General features: G+C 47.2%; 1 protein-coding gene across 2 annotated transcripts in view; it reads right to left on the bottom strand.

Moving 5' to 3' along the window:
- The window catches only part of slc15a2 (solute carrier family 15 member 2), a 261,524-nt gene that overhangs the window by 207,635 nt on the left and 32,329 nt on the right, over positions 1 to 21,560 (bottom strand). For both annotated transcript variants that reach the window (XM_070875245.1, XM_070875244.1), the window contains exons 3-4: positions 9,261 to 9,348; positions 2,563 to 2,704 (exon numbers count right to left, since the gene is read on the bottom strand). In XM_070875245.1, coding sequence (XP_070731346.1) covers positions 2,563 to 2,704; positions 9,261 to 9,348 — 230 coding nt within the window. The remainder of the gene's footprint in view (positions 1 to 2,562; positions 2,705 to 9,260; positions 9,349 to 21,560) is intronic.

Genomic DNA, 21,560 nt, shown 5'->3' with positions numbered 1-21,560 from the left:
AAAACAAATTATCTGGTCATTATCACATTGTTGTTTGTGGGAGCTTGCTGTGCCACAAATTGGTTGCCAGGTTTCCTACATTACAACAGTGACTTCACTCCAAAACTGGTTGTAAAGCCCTTTGACACATACGGTGGTAGCAAAAGGCGCTATATAAAGGCAAGACTTCCTTCTTTTTCTTTTCAAGGCGTTGCTTAAAACCGACCTCTTTGTCCAAGCTTTTGGTCAGCTGTGCTAATTTCTCCTTGTGCAGCTCGGTGTCAATTTTTAAAAATCTCATAATACTACGTCAAAGGCGCTATTTAAATACAAGTTGTTGTTGCTGTTGTCACAGATAGACCAGGTCAGGACAGCTGCTTTACATCTTTAAAGGGAGCATCCGTGAGGGCAGGATTTGCCTGTCATACCCGATGGCCAGTATAACGGATTAGCACACTAAAAGCTCTCCTCTATATAACAAGAATGCTCCTTCTGTGGAGTGACCCCCCTTTACCCCGTTATTTCCAGCTCCGCTCTGACCATGCAGGTTTATTTGAATTGTAATCAATGCTTAGTATAAACTGTAACCCTGTGCGCGCACTCGGTCCGTGCAGCAGAGCAGGTCTCCAGTCGTCTTGGGTAATCCTTGCCACTGGACCGAGACCTAGCTCTGTCGAGCCCATGTGGTGGCTGGTGTGCAACGGTCACCCCACGTTAAAAAAATCCACGCACAGGCATCGTCCACCCTTCAACATGTCGTTCGGGATCTGGAATATTAGGTCTTTCATTGAAACACCTTTTGGCGTGGAAGCAAGTCATCCTCGACTCGAGGGACTATCTATGATGATGAACCCTGCAGCACTTAGAGGGTATTAAGAGCGTTTAAGCACACAAAAGGTAATTGAACATTAAGGAGGTGTTATTCACTTATTTACTGACTTAACTGCTGGTTCTTTAACGGTCTGAGAAACTTGTGAGTAAGCACAGCAGTTTCTGCCCAAACTAAACAGTGCATGAAGTGGCAACTTTGCAAGTAACATTGAGCCCAGCTGTGGCTCAGTGGGTAGCAGCCTTGCTTCTGAGTCAGAAGGTTGTCGGATCGAGTACCACTCCAGGGACTTGGAGGACATAAACCTAGGCTGACATTCCAATGCAGTGCTGAGGTAGTGCTGCACTGTCAGAGGTGCTGTCTTTCGGTCGAGACGTTAAACCTAGTCTGCTCTCTCAGGTGGACATAAAAAATCCCATGATGCTATTTCGAAGAAGAGCATGGGGAGTTCTCCCTGATGTCCTGGCCAATATTTATCCCTCAATCAACGTAACAAAAAAAAACAGATTGTCTGATCATTATCACACTGCTGTTTGTGGGAGCTTGTTCACAAACTGGCTGCTACATTACACCAATGACTACACTCCAAAAGTATTTCATTGGTTGTAAAGTGCTTTGAGATGAAAGGTGCTATATAAATGCAAGTCTTGCTTTTTCTCTTCAAGACACTCCTTAATACCTTTTGGTTTTTGGCCTGTTGGCCGATATAATCAACTGACCATTTTTAAGGGGGAATTTTTAAGTGGTGGAGACTATACTTGTCACAGGACTTTGTACCATTCGAAGCCTTAATGGCCCGGAACTTGCAATCAGTGGCGAGGTGAGGAAAGCTGCCTGCAAAGATGTAACCATCTCTGTGGGATAAATTGGAGCACTCCCGACCTTTGTTTGAATCTGACGCCAAATCCAGCGAATCCAAGGCGTCCAGAAGCAATGATGTCATCAAGCTGACTAAGCAGCCAATAATATTGAAAAATTCTCACAGACGGCAGACCAGGTTCTAATTTACCCTTTATAAATTTTACAGAGAGCGAAATAAAGATGGGGTCATACACAGAGTTACGGCAGAAGCTGAAATATCATAAACAAACATTAAAAAAAAATTTAAAACTTGTAATTCTTAATCATACCAATGAAACATTTGACATTCCACATTTATAAAATTAATTTTCAGGGGCCAGAAAGGTTGTTCAGCAGTCAGTACACCGTTAAAAACCCAGTTACACCTCTTTCAGCAAGACTTAAAAGTTTAAACGTGTGGTGGAGTAGGGAAAGACTGACGGCAACTTCAGGATTTCCGCGTTTAGATGCGCTTGCACTAAATCCTGCAGTTGCGGTCAGTTTCAGAGGTGTTTCGCCATCATTACCACCGCAAAATCCGGGCCAATTATTTCTTGTATGGGGGCGGGGGAATAGTTAATAACCAATGGTAGTGTTTTTTTCTTGATTTCTGCTCCACCTCTTTTGGCGAGATTCCAATCAGCAGTCAAACATTAACCACAGAGCGTGCAGAGAACCACTGCGCCAGTTGTCACTGGCCGTGCTCTTGGGCGCCACCTAGTGGACAACCCAGCTTGGCAGGAAGCTGAGAACAGGCTGAGGCCAACTCTCCAGGTGTGGACGGACCAGGAGCAAACAGGTGCGAGTGAGGAGCAAGTAACCGACGCGAGAAAAAAAAAATGTTCTGTGTTCATAGTCATCACAAAAACGACGAGGAAAAGCAAAAAGACGTTCAATAGAATGGACAAACTCACTTAAACTTTCCCAGCCAGGAATCGGCAATGAGGGCTCCCATGACCGGTGTGAAATAGGCCAGTCCAGAAAAGGCATGGTAGATGGCCGTGGACAGGTCATCATCCCAGTGAAGGAAGCTGGTAAAGTAGAGGGTGAGCACAGCTGAAACAAAATAAACACAAGGGCATAAGGTGGCGAGGAATGAAAATAGGACACTCGGTCGTTCAAACCTGCATCTTCCAGAAAACACAGAGCTGATTGAGTTGCTCTCCTTGCAGTTGGCGCTACAGGGCCCTGCAATTACCTCAGAACGTAAGAACAAAAGAAATCGGAGCAGGAATAGGCCCTACTGCCCCTCGAGCCTGCTCCGCCATTCAATAAGATCTTGGGCTCAGCTCCACTTCCCTGCCCGCTCCCTTATCGCACAAAAATCTGTCTATCTCCGCCTTAAGTATATTCAATGACCCAGCCTCCACAGCTCTCTGGGGCAGAGAATTCCACAGATTTACAACCCTCTGAGAGAAGAAATTCCACCTCATCTCAGTTTTAAATGGGCTACCCTTTATTCTAAGACTATGTCCCCTAGTTTTAGTTTCCCCAATGAGTGGAAACATCCTCTCTGCATCTACCTTGTCGAGCCCCCTCATTATCTTATACGTTTCAGTAAGATCACCTCTCATTCTTCTGAACTCCAATGAGTACAGGCTCAACCTGCTCAACCTTTCTTCGTAAGTCAACCCCTTCATCTCAGGAATCAACCCAGTGAACCTTCTCTGAACTGCCTCCTATGCAAGTATATCCCTCCTTAAATAAGGAGATCAAAACTGTTTGCAGTACTCTAGGTGTGGCCTCATCAATACCCTGTACAGTTGTAGCAGGACTTCTCTGCTTTTATACTCTATCCCCCTTGCAATAAAGGCCAACATTCCATTTGCCTTCCTGATTACTTGCTGTACCTGCATACTAACCTTTTGTGTTTCATGCACAAGGACCCCCAGGTCCCTCTGTACTGCAGCAATTTGTAATTTTACTCCATTTAAATAATAATTTGCTTTTTTAGTTTTTCTGCCAAAGTGGATAACCTCACATTTTCCTATGTTATACTCCATCTGCCAATTTTTTGCCCACTCACTTAGCCTGTCTATATCCCTTTGCAGATTTTATGTATCCTCCTCACAACTTGCTTTCCCAACCATCTTTGTATCATCAACAAACTTAGCTACATTACACTCGGTCCCTTCATCCAAATCATTAATATAGATTGTAAATAGTTGAGGACCCAGCACCGATCCCTGTGGCACCCCACTAGTCACTGTTTGCCAACCGGAAAATGAACCATTTATCCCGACTCTCTGTTTTCTGTTAGTTAGCCAATCCTTTATCCATGCTAATATATTACCCCCAACCCAGTGAACTTTCATCTTGTGCAGTAACCTTTTATGTGGCACCTTATCGAATGCCTTCTGCAAATCCAAATACACCACATCCACTGGTTCCCCTTTATCCACCCTCCTCGTTACACCCTCAAAGAACTCCAGCAAATTTGTCAAACATGATTTCCTTTCATAAATCCATGCTGACTCTCCTTGACTAAATGATACTTTTCCAAATGTCCCGCTACTGCTTCCTTAATAATGGACTCCAGCATTTTCCCAACGACAGATGTTAGGCTAACTGGTCTATAGTTGCCTGCTTTTTATCTGCCTCCTTTTTAAAATAGGGGTGTTACATTTGCGGTTTTCCAATCTGCTGGGACCGCCCCAGAATCCAGGGAATTTTGGTAGACTACAACCAATGCATCCACTATTTCTGCAGCCACTTCTTTTAAGACCCTAGGATGCAAGCCATCAGGTCCAGGGGACTTGTCCATCTTAGTGCTATAATTTTAGCGAGTACAGGTTCGACCTCCAAAATCCAGAGTTCCGGAATCCGGAATGTTCCGATATCCGGACTCCCTCCGCCTCGGTGAATTGACTTTGCCCCGGCCCAACTTCGCCCCGGCCCCCCTCCCTCCCCTTTACCTCGGCTGCCCGACCCCACCTACCTCGGGCCAGACAAGGAAACTCCTCCACGGCGACGGGCCCCGCCGATCAGGTCCTCGGCGCGGGGCCCCGCGTTAACTTCTCGGTGGTGGGGCCCCGCCTGAACTCCTCCACGGCGGCGGAGTCCTGCCTGAACTCCTCCAGGGCGGCGGAGTCCTGCCCGAACTTCTCCAGGGCGGCGGAGTCCTGCCCGAACTTCTCCAAGGCGGTGGAGTCCTGCCCGAACTTCTCCAGGGCGGCGGAGTCCTGCCCGAACTTCTCCAGGGCGGCGGGTCCCCCTCCCGAACTCCTCCACGGCGGCGGAGTCCTGCCCGAACTTCTCCAGGGCGGCGGAGTCCTGCCCGAACTTCTCCAGGGCGGCGGAGTCCTGCCCGAACTTCTCCAGGGCGGCAGAGTCCTGCCCGAACTTCTCCAGGGCGGCGGGGCCCCCTCCCGAACTTCTCCAGGGCGGCGGAGTCCTGCCCGAACTTCTCCAGGGCGGCGGAGTCCTGCCCGAACTTCTCCAGGGCGGCGGGGCCCCCTCCCGAACTTCTCCAGGGCGGCGGAGTCCTGCCCGAACTTCTCGAGGGCGGCGGAGTCCTGCCCGAACTTCTCCAGGGCGGCGGAGTCCTGCCCGAACTTCTCCAGGGCGGCGGAGTCCTGCCCGAACTTCTCCAGGGCGGCGGGTCCCCCTCCCGAACTTCTCCAGGGCGGCGGGGCCCCCTCCCGAACTTCTCCACGGCGGCGGGGCCCCCTCCCGAACTTCTCCAGGGCGGCGGAGTCCTGCCCGAACTTCTCCAGGGCGGCGGAGTCCTGCCCGAACTTCTCCAGGGCGGCGGGTCCCCCTCCCGAACTTCTCCAGGGCGGCGGAGTCCTGCCCGAACTTCTCCGGGGCCCCACCCGGCAACACGGCGAGCAACCCCTCTCCCCGACGTTCGGAAATCTGGAAATACACGAACCTGGGCTCGGGTGTTTCCGGATTCGTGACTTCAGAAAGACGTTCCAAAATCCGGCAAAATGCAAAATCTGGATCAGCCTCGTCCCGAGGGTTCCGGATTCGGGACGCTGCACCTGTACTACTTCTTTATTGACGGTGATTGTTTTAAGCTCCTCCCTCCCTATTGCCCCTTGATTATCTACTATTGGGATGTTTTTAGTGTCTTCTACCATGAAGACCGATACAAAATATTTGTTCAAAGTCTCTGCCATTTCCCTGTTCCCCATTATTAATTTCCCAGTCTCATCCTCTAAAGGACCAACATTTACTTTAGCCACTATCTTCCTTTTATATACCTGTAGAAACTCTTACTGTCTGTTTTTATATTTCTTACTAGTTTACTTTCATAGTCTATCTTCCCTCTCTTTATTATTTTTTTAGTCGTTCTTTGCTGGTTGTTAAAAGTTTTCCAATCCTACATTAGAACATAAGAAATAGGAGCAGGAGTAGACCATACGGCCCCTCGAACCTGCTCTGCCATTTAATACGATCATGACTGATCTGATCATGGACTCAGGTCCACTTCCCTGCCCACTCCCCATAACCCCTTATTCCATTATCGGTTAAGAAACTGTCTATCTCTGTCTTAAATTTATTCAATGACCCAGCTTCCACAGCTCTCTGAGGCAGCGAATTCTGCAGATTTACAACCCTCTGAAAGAAGAAATTCTTCCTCATCTCAGTTTTAAATGGGTAGCCCCTTACTTTAAGATCATGCCCCCTAGTTCTAGTCTCCCCTAACAGTGGAAACATCCTCTCTGCATCCACCTTGTCAAGCTCCTTCATAATCTTATACGTTTCGATAAGATCATCTCTCATTCTTCTGAATTCGAATGAGTAGAGGCCCAACCTCCTCAACCTTTCCTCATAAGTCAACCCCTTCATCTCCGGAATCAACCTTGTGAACCTTCTCTGAACTGCCTCCAAAGCAAGTATATCATTCTTAAATATGAAAATCAAAACTGGACGCAGTATTTCAGGTGTGGCCTCACCAATATCCTGTATAACTGTAACAAGACTTCCCTGCTTTTATACTCCATCCCCTTTGCAATAAAGGCCAAGATTCCATCGGCCTTTCTGATCACTTGCTGTACCTGCATACTATCCTTTTGTGTTTCATGCACATGTACCCCCAGGTCCCACTGTACTCCAGCACTTTGCAATTTTTCTTCATTTAAATAATAACTTGCTCTTCGATTTTTTTCTGTCAAAGTGCATGACCTCACAGTTTCCAACATTATACTCCATCTGCCAAATTTTTGCCCACTCACTTAGCCTGTCTATGTCATTTTGCAGGTTTTTTGTGTCCTCCTCACACATTGCTTTTCCTCCCATCTTTGTATCGTCTGCAAACTTGGCTACATTACACTCGATCCCTTCATCCGAGTCGTAAATATAGACTGTAAATAGTTGGGGCCCCAGCACTGATCCCTGTGGCACCCCACTAGTTACAGCCTGCCAACCAGAGAATGAACCATTTATCTCGATTCTCTGTTCTCTGTTAGTTAGTCAATCCTCTATCCATGCTAATACATTTCCCCCAACCCAGTGAACTTTTATCTTGTGGCACCTTGTCAAATGCCTTCTGGAAGTCCAAATACATCACATCCACTGGATCCCCTGGCCTCCCACTAGTCTTGACCACTTTGTATGCCATTGTTTTCAATTTGATGCTATCTTTTATTTCCTTAGTTAGCCACGAATGGTTAACCCTTCTCTTAAAGTCTTTCCTTCTCATTGGGATATATTTTTGTTGAGAGTTATAAAATATTTCCTTCAATGTCCGCCATTGCTCATCAACCGTCCCGCACTTTAATCTATTTTCTCAGTCTACTTTAGCCAATTCTGCCTTCATACATTTGTAGTCTCCTTTATTTAAGCTTAGGACACTGGTTTGAGATCCAACTTTCTCACCCTTCATGTCTCCCTCCAGTCAGTGACAAGGCACCCAGTTTAAACAAGTAGACTCCACACTGATCTTGAAGTTATAAGAAAGAAAGACTTGCATTTATATCACACCTTTCATGACCACCGGACGTGTCAAAGCATTTTACAGCCACTGAAGTACTTTTGGAGTGTAGTCACTGTTGTAATGTGGGAAACACGGCAGCCAACTGGCACACAAGCAAGCTCCCGCAAACAGCAATGTGATAATGACTAGATGTTATGTTGATTGAGGAATAAATATTGGCCCAGGGCACCGGGGATAACTCCCCTGCTCTTCTTCAAAATAGTGCTAAGGGGTCTTTTACATCCACCTGAGAGAGCAGACAGGGCCTCAGTTTAACATCTCATCCGAGAGACAGCACCTCAGCATTCCCTCAGCACTGCACTGCAGTGGGACTTGAACCCACAACCTTTTGGCTTAGAGGCGAGTGTGCTACCCACTGAGCCACAGCTGACAGTTATGAGACTAGGCATTGAACGCTGCTGAGGAGGGTGTGCCACCTTTAGGTGGAAGAAGGGCCATGGTTGGTGCTGTAAGGAACTCTTCACTGGCTGTAAAGCACTTTGGGATGTCCCGAGGTTGTGAAAGGTGCAATTTAAATGAAATACCTTTCTTTCAAGTCACACAGTTTGAGAATTTGAATTCAGTTTAAAACATCTGGTATCAGTAAAAGTGACTAGGATTTTGACTCGTTCACTAATGTCCATTAGGGAAGGAAATCCGCCACCTTGTACCCGGTCTGGCCTATACGTGACTCGTACACCAACGTGCTGAACTCTTAACTGACTCTGAATTCCCTCGCGACCCATTGTATCAAACCATTGCATAAGAACGTAAGAAATAGGAGCAGGAGTAGGCCATATGGCCCCTCGAGCCTGCTCCGCCATTCAATACGATCATGGCTGATTAACAGCCTCAACTCCACTTTCCCGCCCGATCTCCATATCCCTTGATTCCCAAGACTCCAAAAATCTATCGATCTCAGCCTTGAATATATTCAGAGACTCAGCATCTACAGCCGTCAGGGGTAGAGAATTCCAAAGATTCACAACCCTCTGAGTGAAGAAATTCCTCCTCATCTCTGTCTTAAATGGCCTACCCCATATCCTGAGACTATGGCCCCTAGTTCCAGACACTCCAGCCCGGGGAAACAACCTCTCAGCATCTACCCTGTCAATCCCCTTCAGAATTCTGTATGTTTCAATGAGATCAACTCCCATTGTTCTAAACTCCTAAGAGTACAGGCCCATTCTACACACTCTCTCATCATAAGACAGCCCTCTCATCCCAGGAATCAATCGAGTGAACCTCCGCTGCACCGCCTCCACAGCAAGTATATCATTCCTTCGATAAGGAGACCACAACTGTGCACAGTACTCCAGGTGTGGTCTCACCAAGGCCCTGTACAATTGTAGCAAGACTTCCTTACTCTTATATTCCAACCTCTTGCAATAAAGGCCAACATGCCATTTGCCTTCCTGATTGCTTGCTGTACCTACCTGCTAGCTTTCTGCGTTTTCTTGCACAAGGACACCCAAATCTTCCTGAACACCAACATTTAAAAGTTTCTCACCATTTAAAAAAATATGCTGTGATTAAAAAAATTAAAGTCAAGAACTGAATCAGTTCAAGAAGAAGTCCCACCAACATCACCTTCTCAGGGCAATAGGTGACAGCCTTGCTCGGCTACACCTACATCCCGGGCATGAATAAGGAAATAAACAATACACCTGCAAAGATCAGCAAACATACCTTTCATGCCATAGTAGGAGAAACGTTCACAGAATTCATTCACGACGACGAATAGAATGCTCAGGGGGTAATTGGTTCCACATAGCCTCTGCAGGAGGCAAAACAAGACAGTTATCAAGACAACTGCAATACATTAAGCAAATATATTGGTAGCTAAAGACATGTGCAACGTTGCTAAGTTTCAGTTTTGGCTAAGTTAGGAGCGCTCTCTCGCCTCCGAGTCAGAAGGCCCAAGCCCCACTCCAGAGACTTGAGCACAAAGTCCAGGGAGTCACTCCCAGTGCAGTGCCGAGAGAGTGCTACACCGTCAGAGGCACTGTCTCTCTGATGAGACGTTCAACCGAGGCCCCGGCTGCTCTCTCAGGCGGCCGTAAAAGATCCCATGCCACTATTTCGAAGAAGAGCAGGGGGAGTTATCTCCAGTGTCCTGGCCAATATTTATCCCTGAACCAACAACTGAAAACTGATGAAGTAGTCATTATCACATTGCTGTCTGTGGGAGCTTGCTGTGTATAAATTGGCTGCTGCGTTTCCTACATTTTAACAGTGACTACCCTTCAAAAGTACTTCATTGGCTGTCATCATCATAGGTGGTCCGTCGAAACAAGGATGACTTGCTTCCACGCCAAAAAAGGATGAGTTCACAGGTGTTTCAATATTCCAGATCCCGAACTACATGTTGAAGGGTGGAAGATGCCTGTGCGTGGATTTTTTTAACGTGTGGTGGCCGTTGCACACCAGCCTGTAAAGCGCTTTAGGATGTCCTGAGTTCTTGTAAGGCGGTATGTAAGTGCAAGTCTTTTTTTCTTTCTTGTACAACAAAAATGATGTGTGAATTCATCACCAGTTGATTGCTAGTCCAGCAATGTACGACTGTAATTCTACACAATCCTGTGCCCCTTATTGAGCAGGGGTTGGAGAATCAGTGCCGCAGTGCTATAGCTTTGTCTCTGTCCTGCCCCCCCCCGGCCCCCCCGCCTCGAGCTTTGCTACCCCCTGGGAATGTGGGATCGCTGGATGTGCCCTGCAATCTAATGCAAAACGTGGAGTATGTGCTCCGCCCCTTCTGCTCTTCAGCATGGAATGCAAATTGAAGGACTCTCCATTTGACTTTGTCGCTGCTCAGATTTCCCAGATGTTAGCTAATGTGTTCAGACGCAGCGACAGGGAAAGCAGCAGCATGAGAAAAACAGCAGGGATAGAGAGAGCAGTGGCAGCGAGCGGAGTGAAAGAGACAGCAATGGGAGAGAGAATGAGATAGAGGTAGAGAGATTGAGAGAGCAGCAGCAGGCAGCAGAGAGCAGAGTGAAAGAGACATCAGCGACATTGAGGATCACAGCTTAGAACTAAAAATCATAGTTAGATATGGCACAGAAAGAGGCTATTTGGCCCTTCGTGTCTGTGTCGGCTCTTCGAAAGAATTATCCAATTAGTCCCACTCCCCCGCTCTTTCCCCAAAGCCCTGTGTATTTTTTTCCTTTTCAAGTGTTTATCCAACTCCCTTTAGAAAGTTACTATTGAATTTGCTTTCACCATCCTTTCCGGAAGTGCATTGCTGATCACAACAACTCGCTGTGTACAAAAAGATTCCTCCTGCAGCCCCTGGTTCTGCTGCCAATTACCTTAAATCTGTGTCCTCTGGTTACCGACCCTTCTGCCACTGAAAACAATTTATCTTCATTTAATCTATCAAAATTGTAATGACAGAATGTATAGTGGCATCTAGCTCGGAGGTATGAGGACCGCCATTTTAACGACACATGGCTGACTGAGCTCCAGAATAAGTAGAGTTAAGAGTAAGAGTTGTTCAGGAGACTATAAGTACATGGGGTCAGACTTCCAATCTTTCATCGAACGCATCTACGATCAAAATATTGGAACTGTAAGATTTTTTCGAGCCGATTGAACTCAGCGTTAAACAGTGCAGTGGAGATCGTGCTTTCTACACATCGCGCGTGGATCCGTGAAGGGTGATAAATAGTCATAAGCTTGTAAAATAATCCAGAGGTCTTAGTAAACTTAAGGTAGCATAAGCTATTGTAGCCTCGATCGAAAACGCATTTCTACAATTACATGGCCACGATATTTTACCATTAGACTTGTTCTAGTCCTCTGGGTATTTGAACTGTAAACATGTTTGTGACAAACTCAACTGTGACTAAACTGTAGCGAGCTATCATGGCCAGCATGGTGCCAACTTGCGCGCACATTCCTCTCCCATCTCTATTACAGGTGGCTGGTGATTTGAAAGCCAACTGGAAAAAATTAAAACAGCTGTGGGACAGCTGTGAAATTATCATGAATATTGTGGAAAAACCAGATAGAGTTAGGGTTGCAACATATATCATTGTCATTGGCAGAGATGCCCTAGATATCCACAATAATCTTCCCTACATAGAAACATAGAAAATAGGAGCAGTAGTAGGCCATTTAGCCCTTCGAGTCTGCACCGCCATTCAATATGATCATGGCTCATCCTCTATCTCAACACCATATTCCCACTTTCTCCCCATACCCCTTGATGCCTTGTGTGTCTAGAAATCTATCTATCTCCCTCTTAAATATACTCAGAGACTTGGGCTTCACAGCCTTCTGTGGTAGAGAATTCCACAGGTTCACCACCCTCTAAGTGAAGAAATTCCTCCTCATCTCGGTCTTAAATTTTCTGCCCCGTATCCTGAGACTGTGACCCTTTGTTCTAGACTTCCCAGCCAGGGGAAACATCCTCCCCGCATCCAGTCTGTCCAACCCAGTCAGAATTTTATACGTTTCAATGAGATCCCCTCTCATTCTTCTAAACTCTGGTGAATACAGACCTAGTCGACCCAATCTCTCCTCATACGACAATCCTATCATCCCAGGAATCAGTCTGGTGAACCTTCGCTGCACTCCCTCTTTGGTAAGTACATCCTTTCTTAGGTAAGGAGACCAAAACTGCACACAATACTCCAGGTGCGGTCTCACCAATGCCCTGTATAACTGTAGTAAGACATCCTTGCTCCTGTACTCAAATCCTCTTGCAATGAAGGCCAACATACCATTTGCCTTCCTAACTGCTTGCTGCACCTGCATGTTTGCTTTCAATGACTGGTGTACAAGGACACCCAGGTCCCTCTGTACATCGACACTTCCCAAGCCATCACCATTTAAATAATACTTTGTCCTTATGTTTTTCCTACCAAAGTGGATAACTTCACATTTATCAATGTTATACTGCATCTGCCATGTGTTTGCCCACTCACTCAACCTATCTAAATCACCTTGCAGCGTCTTTGCATCCTCCTCACAACTCACAATCCCACCTCGTTTTGTGTTGTCAGCAAATTTGGAAATATTACATTTGGTTCCCTCATCCAAATCATTTATATATACAAATCAGAGGAAGACAAGCAAGAAATTGAGATTATTTTGAAATTCTGGGATGAGCACTGTAAAGGTAAAACCAACACCATCTATGAACGGTCAGTTTAACAACTGTGTACAAGGGGACGTGCGGTTTGACAGATATCTCGTGAGAGTGAAAGAGCTAGCATCGTCATGTGATTTCGGAAATTTGAGGGATGATTTCATCAGAGACCGCATAGTCTGTGGAATATCTGATAACACTCTGCGTAAGAGGCTGTTACAAGAATCAAGCCTAACACTCGATAAATGTGTGATGTTCTGTAAAGCTACAGAGGCTACAGTTGAAATCCATGAAGCTCACAAAACAGACTCTGAAGATGTCAAAGTTGTCAGACAGAATCCCCGACCCACAAAGAAAGAGTTCACAGACAAGAGTTCACTAACAATTGTAGATATTGTGGCAAAATACATGAGCTGTCAAAAACTAAATGCCCAGCATATGGGAAGACTGCACAAGTTGCGGCAAACTAAATCACTCAAAAGTGCAGACATAGTGGATCGTGGGAGACATCTACACATAACGCTAAATATAAGGGCAAGTCAAAAGTTCATGCACTATATGAAGATAGTTATGATTCTTATTTTGAAGTCATGACTGTAAAAATGCTTGGTAAAGTTGATCGCACAATCGAAGACAAATTGACAGAAAGTATCCTAACAAGATTATGGCTACCTTCTCCATTAAAGGTCAAATGGTAAAAAGGCAAATAGATTGTGGGGACATATGCAATGTGCTACCTCTTAGATACTTACCAAACGTCTTAAAGGTAAATGAATCTAAGACAATACTATCACTATATGACAACCATGTTGATACGTCCTTACTACACAGTATAAATGCACACGAGGCCCATGCTTGAGAGAAGGTCAGTCTGTGACCTGTCCTTTATTCTTTAGCGGTCAAGTGATCGAAGTGGATGGAGCTTCCCCTTTTATCTCTGAAGGTCCAGGTTAGGAGTGTCTCCCACAAATTCACCACCTTGTGGTCATTGTTCTCACAGTGTACAACTTAGGTCGGATTATACATGGGTTACAATGCTGGTTGAATACATGACATCACCTCCCCCCCCAAAGTCTTATTGGGATCACAGGTTGAGTCTCTCTGGTGGTTTACGCTCTCTTGTAGAGCGCCTGAGTTGGGGCTCCGGTTGTTGGGCGCTGGCCTGAGTGTCTGCTGTTTGCGGTGCCTTAGGCCTGTTCAGATTGCCCACAATGACTGGGCTCTCCTCCACTTGGTTCCTGTGTTCGGTCACCTGTGGTGGAGTGAACTCTATATCGTGTTCTTCCTCTGCTTCTTCTATGGGGTTGCTGAACGTCCTTTTTGTTTGATCCACATGCTTGCGGCAGATTTGTCCATTGGTAAGTTTAACTACCAGAATTCTATTTCCCTCTTTGGCAATCACAGTGCCTGCGAGCCATTTGGGCCCTGCAGCGTAGTAGAGGACAAAAACAGGGTCATTTACATCAATACATTGCCCTCTCGCATTCCTGTCATGTTAGTGATATTGTGACTGGCGCCTGCTCGCGACAATTTCTTTCATGGTGGGGTGTATAAGGGATAACCGGGTTTTGAGCGTCCTTTTCATTAGTAGCTCTGCAGGTGGAATCGTAGGCCAACAGGAAGCGTGATAAGCGTCTTTGTAGGGAACCCCCTTGAATTCTGAGCATCCCCTGTTTGATTATCTGCACTGCTCGTTCTGCCTGGCTGTTTGAGGCCGGCTTGAACGGTGCCGTCCTGACATGGTTAATTCCATTGCCTGCCATGAAGTCCTGGAATTCAGTGCTTGTGAAGCACGGGCCATTGTCGCTGACCAAGATATCCGGTAGACCGTGGGCGGCGAACATTGCCGGTAGACTTTCTACCGTGGCAGAGGATGTGCTTGAATTTAAAATATCACACTCGATCCATTTGGAGTAGGCGTCTACTATGAAAGGACCTGCGTAGTCCACATGGATACGTGAGCATGGCTTGGCGGGCCAGGACCAGGGGCTAAGGGGGGCTTCCCTGGGTGCATTGCCCAGCTGGGCACACGTGTTGCACCTGCAAACACAAAGTTCCAGATCTGCGTCTATCCCTGGCCACCAAACGTGTGACCTGGCAATTGCCTTCATCGTGACAATGCCCTGGTGCTCATTGTGGAGTTCTCTGCCCATCTGGGGTATGACTACGCGGTTTCCCCACAGTAGGCAATCGGCCTGAATTGAGAGTTCATCCCTGCGCCTGTGAAATGGTTTAAATTCTTCAGGGCATGCCCTGTACGTGGCTGCCCAGTCCCCATTCAGGACACATTTCTTGACTAGAGACAATAGCGGGTCTCTATTTGTCCAGACTTTATTCTGACGGGCTGTCACGGGTGAGCCTTCGCTCCCGAAAGCTTCAACAGCCATGACCATCTCAGCACCATGCTCGGTAGCCCCCTCAGTGGTGGCTAGTGGGAACCTGTTGAGTGCATCGGCGCAGTTTTCGGTGCCCATTCTGTGCCGAATTGTATAGTCATAGGCGGCTAGCGTGACTGTCCACCTCTGTATGCAGGCCGATGGGTTTGCATTTATGGCCTTGTTGTCGACCAAAAGGGACGTTAGGGGTTTGTGATCTGTCTCCAGCTCAAATTTCCTGCCAAACAGGTACTGGTGCATTTTCTTTACAGCATTTACACATGCGAGCGCCTCCTTTTCTACCATCCCGTAGCCCCTTTCTGCCATTTGGAGTAGGGACAGACTTCTGGAGGCATAAGATACCGGCTGTAACTGACCCTTGGCATTGACATGCTGCAATACACACACGACACCATAGGACGATGCATCACACGTTAACACAAGTTTCTTACATGGGTCATATAGCATTAACAGATTGTTAGAACATAACAAATTGCGTGCTCTATTAAAAGCCCTTTCCTGGCTGTCCCCCCAGACCCATTCACGACCTTTCGTAGGAGCACGTGTAGCGGCTCTAGCAGCGTGCTCAATTTGGGAAGAAAGTTACCAAAATAGTTCAGGAGCCCCAGGAACGAACGCAACTCCGTCGTGTTACGGGGTCTGGGTGCTCTCTGGATCGCTTCTGTCTTGGACGCAGTAGGGCTGATCCCGTCTGCTGCTACCCTCATCCTCAGGAATTCTACCTCTGGAGCTAGGAAGACGCACTTCGCCTTTTTCAGTCGCAGCCCTACCCGGTCCAGTCTGCGTAGCACCTCCTCCAGGTTGTGAAGGTATCGTAACCCGTCCTGAAAAACCACCGTCCCTGGAATCGACTTGAGGATGCTTTCCATATTTCGTTGGAAGATCGCGGCGGCCGAGCGAATCCTGAACGGACATCTGTTGTACTCAAACAACCCCTTGTGTGTCGTGATGGTGGTCAGCTTCTTCGACTCACTCGCCAGCTCCTGGGTCATGTAAGCTGAGGTCAGGTCCAATTTTGAAAAAAGTTTGCCACCGGATAGCGTCGCAAAGAGGTCCTCCACTCTCGGTAGCGGGTACTGGTCTTGGAGTGACACCCGATTGATGGTGGCCTTGTAATCACCACATATCCTGACCGACCCATCCGCCTTGAGCACCGGCACAATCGGGCTCGCCAAGTCACTGAATTCGACTGGCGAGATGATGCCTTCCCTCAGCAGGTGGTCCAATTCGCCTTCTATCTTTTCCCGCATCACGTACGGCACTGCTCTGGCCTTGTGGTGTACTGGCCTGGCATCCGGGTTTATGTGAATCCCTACCTTGGCCCCCATGAAAGTGCCAATGCCGGGTTGAAATAATGAGTCAAATTTGTCCAGGATCTGTGAGCATGATACTCGCTCCACAGAGGAAATTGCATTGACATCGCCCCATTTCCAGTTCATGGCAGCAAGCCAACTCCTCCCCAGTAGTGCGGGACCGTCCCCCGGGACAACCCAGAGTGGCAACCTGTTCTCCGCATCTTAGTGGGTCACGACTACCGTGGCGCTGCCTAGCACCGGAATGATCTCCTTTGTGTATGTCCGTAGCTGTGTGTCAATCGCCGATAATTTTGGCCTCCTGGCCTTGGACACCCACAACTTTTCGAACTGTTTGATACCCATCAGGGACTGGCTGGCCCCCGTGTCGAGCTCCATTGATACTGGGATGCCATTGAGGAGCACTTTCATCATTATCGGTGGCGTCCTGGTGTATGAACTGTATACGTGATCCACATGAACTCACTGAACTTCAGCTTCCAGCGATTTCCCCCAGCGTCCATTTCTGCAATTTCTGCAGGTATTTTGCTCATCTCTGCAAACTCCGGCTGAGTGTGTGTCTCCACGCCCCCAACATGAGCTGCTGTTTGAAACAAAAGGTCCCTTGCCAGTCGATCATCCCTGACTGCCCCTGCGACTGTCCTTGAGTGCACCATTAACAGGTGTTGATGGCCCCATTACTGGCCGCATTGTCCCTTGCAATGGCGTGAATCGCCGTTCAGCTTGCCATTGTCTCTGTCGAACTCCCCCTCAGGGTTCGACTACATGTTGGGGCATGCCCGACTGCCCTTGTCTGCCTGGAGAACTGTGTGCTGCTTTAACAATGTTGTATCTCTGTCCCAACCATTCCTTAACACAGTACCTCTCGTCTGTTCTGCTAGTGGCCATGCTCACGTGGTTTAAATCCCAGTTTCTTGTCGCCATTGATACGTCCTTACTATACAGTAAAAATGCACACGAGGCCCATGCTTGAGAGAAGGTCAGTCTGTGACCTGTCCTTTATTCCTTAACACTCAAGTGATCGAAGTGGGTGGAGCTTCCCCTTTTATCTCTGAAGGTCCAGGTTAGGAGTGTCTCCCACAAGTTTACCACCTTGTGGTCATTGTTCTCACAGTGTACAACTTCGGTCAGATTCTACATGGGTTACAATGCTGGTTGAATACATGACACATGCAGCCATTCCAGTGGTCGGGACTTGTAATGTGGCACTGGAAAATACAAAGAACAAGCAAAAGTATGTTGTGCCCTTTGTGATCAATGAGGGTCAAAGTGCACCACTGATTGGCTCACACACTGCTCAACAGCTTCAACTGATACAAGTGCAGCATCAGAATATCGCGGTGGTAAATGAACCATGCGAATTGCAAACCGTGAACAAGGCAAACGTGTCACTAACTTCAAAAGCTGATGTCAACAATGTGTATCCGGATGTGTTTAAGGAACTTGGACACATGCCAGGGACAGTTCATCTGGAACTTAATGAATCAACGACACCAGCTGTAATGCCACCCAGACAGGTGCCAATAGCGATCAAACAAATGCTAAAAGAGGAACTCGATCATTTGGAAGAACAACAAATAATCATGAAAGTTGCTGAACCGACGGACTGGTATCCAGTCTAGTGACTGTACAAAAACCAAATGGAAATATACGAGTATGTATCGACCCTCAACATCTGAACAATGCCCTGAAACGCGGATACGAACCACTTCCTGCGATCGATGACATCTTGCCACAGATGTCAAATGTAAAGGTCTTCACTAAAGCAGACTGCAAGGAGGGTTTCTTGCAATGTAAACTCGACACAGAGTCCTCCTTCCTCACGACCCTCCAGACTCCATGGGGATGATACAGTGCCATTTGGCATCAGTCCCTCTCCGAAAATCTTCCAGCAGAAACTGGACCAGAACCTCGAGGGTCGAGATGGAGTCTACAAGATTGAATACGATATCTTGATCGCTGGACGCGGTGAGACACTTAGAGACCAATCACGATCGTGACGCAAGCTTATGCAAATTCATGCAGAGATGCAGAGAGTGAAACATCAAACTAAACTTCGATAAGTTTGAATACAAGGGTTCCCAAGTGAAATACGTGGGACACATACTGTGTAGTGATGGACTCAAAGCCGACCCAAACAAAGTGGTCACAATCAACGAAATGCAGAAACCGCAGGATGTCGCAGGTGTGCAATGATTTGTCAGCATGACAAAGTACCTTGCAAAATTCTTGGCAGATCTTTCAGACCTCAGTGAGCCTCTGCGACGGCTTACTCATAAAGACACGGTCTGGAAGGGACTGAAGAACAAGACAAAGCGTTTGAAGCTATCAAACAACGCGTAACAGATTCTCCGGTGCTCAGGTACTTTGACCACCAACTTTCCACGGAAGGCCAAGGAGATGCTTTGAGCAAGGATCTTGGGTTCATCCTTTTGCAACAGGGACAACCAATTGCAAACTCCAGCCAAAACGCGATACTCTCAAATCGAAAAGGAGCTGCTCGTTCAAGTCTTCGGAATAGAACAAAACCATCAATATGTATATGGTCGCAAGATCACGCTATGGACAGACCATAAGCCTTTGGTTGCTATACGACGCAAGCCGTTATCTGCAGCACCCAAGCGACTACAACGTCTGCTCATTCGGCTCAACCAATGTGACGTCGAAATAAAGTATCAACCAGGAAAAGAAATGTACCTAGCAGACACCCTCTCGCGAAAACATGGAGAGATCACCGACAGAAATTGCAATGGAATGCATCCACATGGTGGACTTTCTCCCACTCTCCAAACAAGGACTGACTACCATACAACGCACAACTACAAGTGACTCCACACTACAACTGGTCATACAACAAACCACAACGGGATGGCCAGAAACGACACATGAATGCCCGTCTCAAACACATGCATACTTCAAAGTTTGTGACGAACTCACAACACAGAATGACATAGTCTTCAAAGGCTATCGCTGTGTCATACCAAAATCCCTGAGATCTGACACTGTTCAGCGACTTCATGTTGCTCCCACTGGCATCGAGAGCACTCTTCGACATGCCAGAGAATCCGTTTACTGGCCAGGACTGAACAGCGACATAAAAGACTATGTTTCAAAGTGTGAAACATGCAACACCTATCAATCGAGCCAACCAAAAGAGCCATTGATAAGTCACAAACTCCCTCAGAAACCGTGGGAAAAGATTGGTTGTGACATATTCACACTCGATGGTAAAGACTACTTATGCACAGTGGACTACTACTCGGACTATTTCGAGATAGACAATCTGCACGGAAAGAAAAATGCCACTGTCATCATCAAACACCTCAAGAAACACTTCTCCAACCACGGTAATCCAGACACAGTTCAATCCGACAATGGACCTCCCTTCAACCCACAACAGTTCACAAACTTTGCCACAGAATATGGATTCGATCACGCAACATGCTCACCAGAATATCCACAAAGCAACAGAAAGGATGAGAACGCGGTTAAGCTCGCAAAGCGGTTAATCAAGAAGACAAAGAAAGATTGTTGTGACTTCTACGTGAACCTCTCATCTGGCGAAACACACCAACGCTTACTCAGTCGCCGCACAAAGACAAACATCCCAATCGCAAATGAACTGCTCAAACCAAGAATCGTACACAACGTCATTGTCAACAAAGAAAGGAACCATGCCAAACAAGCACACTACTACAACAAAGGTGCTACAGCACTTCCTACACTGCAGGAAGGAGAAACAGTGAGATTCAAACAAACGCGAGACAGCAAAGGGTGGAAAAAAGCTCAGGATCAGAAGCAAGTCGGCATTCGGTCATATCAGGTCATTACAGAAGATGGTCGTGAGTCTCGTCGAAATAGGAAATGTTATGCTTATAATAAATGGTCAGACTGAGTACTGTGTGTAATGAGCAAGTGCCTCCTTAGTTCCTTTATTAAGGTTCCAGACTGCAGGTACCTCGTGAGTGGCTTGCTTATATACTGTGCTCCCAAGGGATGCTGGGATCCCTTCGGACTCCAACAGGTGCTCCCTCTGGTGGACAGGTGTGATGCAGGTTACAAGGGGTTAAATACATCTCTGGGAACAAGTGTTGCACTGGCGCACACATGACTCCAAATCTGGCTATGGCTTTCATCATTACGAAACTGGGTGTTGTGCAGTTCACATATGAATGTGTCTCTGCCTTTCTTGGGCAGGACCATGCGATTGTCTCACAAATGACAAAAAAAAGCAGGAGCAGCTCATCTTTGCGTCTGTGGAACGGCTTAATTGCCTCTTGCATCTCCACTGGGACACTGGACCAAGGACAGTAAAGGATCCTGGCTGGTCCAGGTCCTGATCTGGTGGGCCGTAACGGGGGATTTCTCATTCTCAAATCCCTCCATGACCATGAGCAAGTCCACTGGCTGTGCCATTTCCACCCCAGTGGTGAGCAATGGTAGCCGACTGAGAGCATCTGCGCAGTTCTCTGTGCTTGGTCTGTGGCGGATTACATAGTTGTATGCCGACAGCGTGAGCGCCCATTTTTGGATGGCCTCTGTCTTGGCGTCGGTGGGTCTGATGCCATCTGCTGCGATTCTCCTTCCTAAAAATTCGACGTCCTGTGCCAGGAAAACACACTTCGAGCGGTTCAACCCGAGCCCCACGCGATCCAACCGACTAAGAACCTCCTCCAGATTCTTCAAGTGCTCCAAGGTGTCCCAACCTGTAACCAATATGTCGTCCTGGAAGACCACTGTGCAAGGAACTGACTTTACCAGGCTCTCCATGTTCCGCTGGAAGATCGCTGCGGCCGACCGAATAGGTCGTCTGCCTTGGTTGGCGGGTACTGGTCCTGCAGCGAAAAACGGTTAATCGTTACTTTATAGTTCCCGCAAATTCTAACCGTACCATCCTCGAGTACCGGAACAATCGGACTGGCTCAGTCGTTGAATTCCACTGGCGCGATGATGTCTTCACGTTGCAGCCTGTCCAGCTCGATTTCCACTTTTTCACACATTATGTAAAGCACTGCCCGAGCCTTGTGGTGGATGGATCGCGTACCGGGAACCAAATGGATCTGCACGTTCTGCTATGTACATTTCTACTCAAAACTGACGTTACTTTATGCACAGTACTGGCCGAAACTTCTTTGTTCTGCGAAATCTGTTTGGTGTTGTCGCTGGTGGACATAAATGCCTGGGC

The sequence above is a fragment of the Pristiophorus japonicus genome, chromosome 3, assembly GCF_044704955.1.
Source record: "Pristiophorus japonicus isolate sPriJap1 chromosome 3, sPriJap1.hap1, whole genome shotgun sequence".
Classification (NCBI taxonomy): Eukaryota; Metazoa; Chordata; class Chondrichthyes; family Pristiophoridae; genus Pristiophorus; species Pristiophorus japonicus.
Note: the sequence above shows the minus strand (reverse complement) of the source record. Positions and strands in the feature narration are given on the sequence as shown.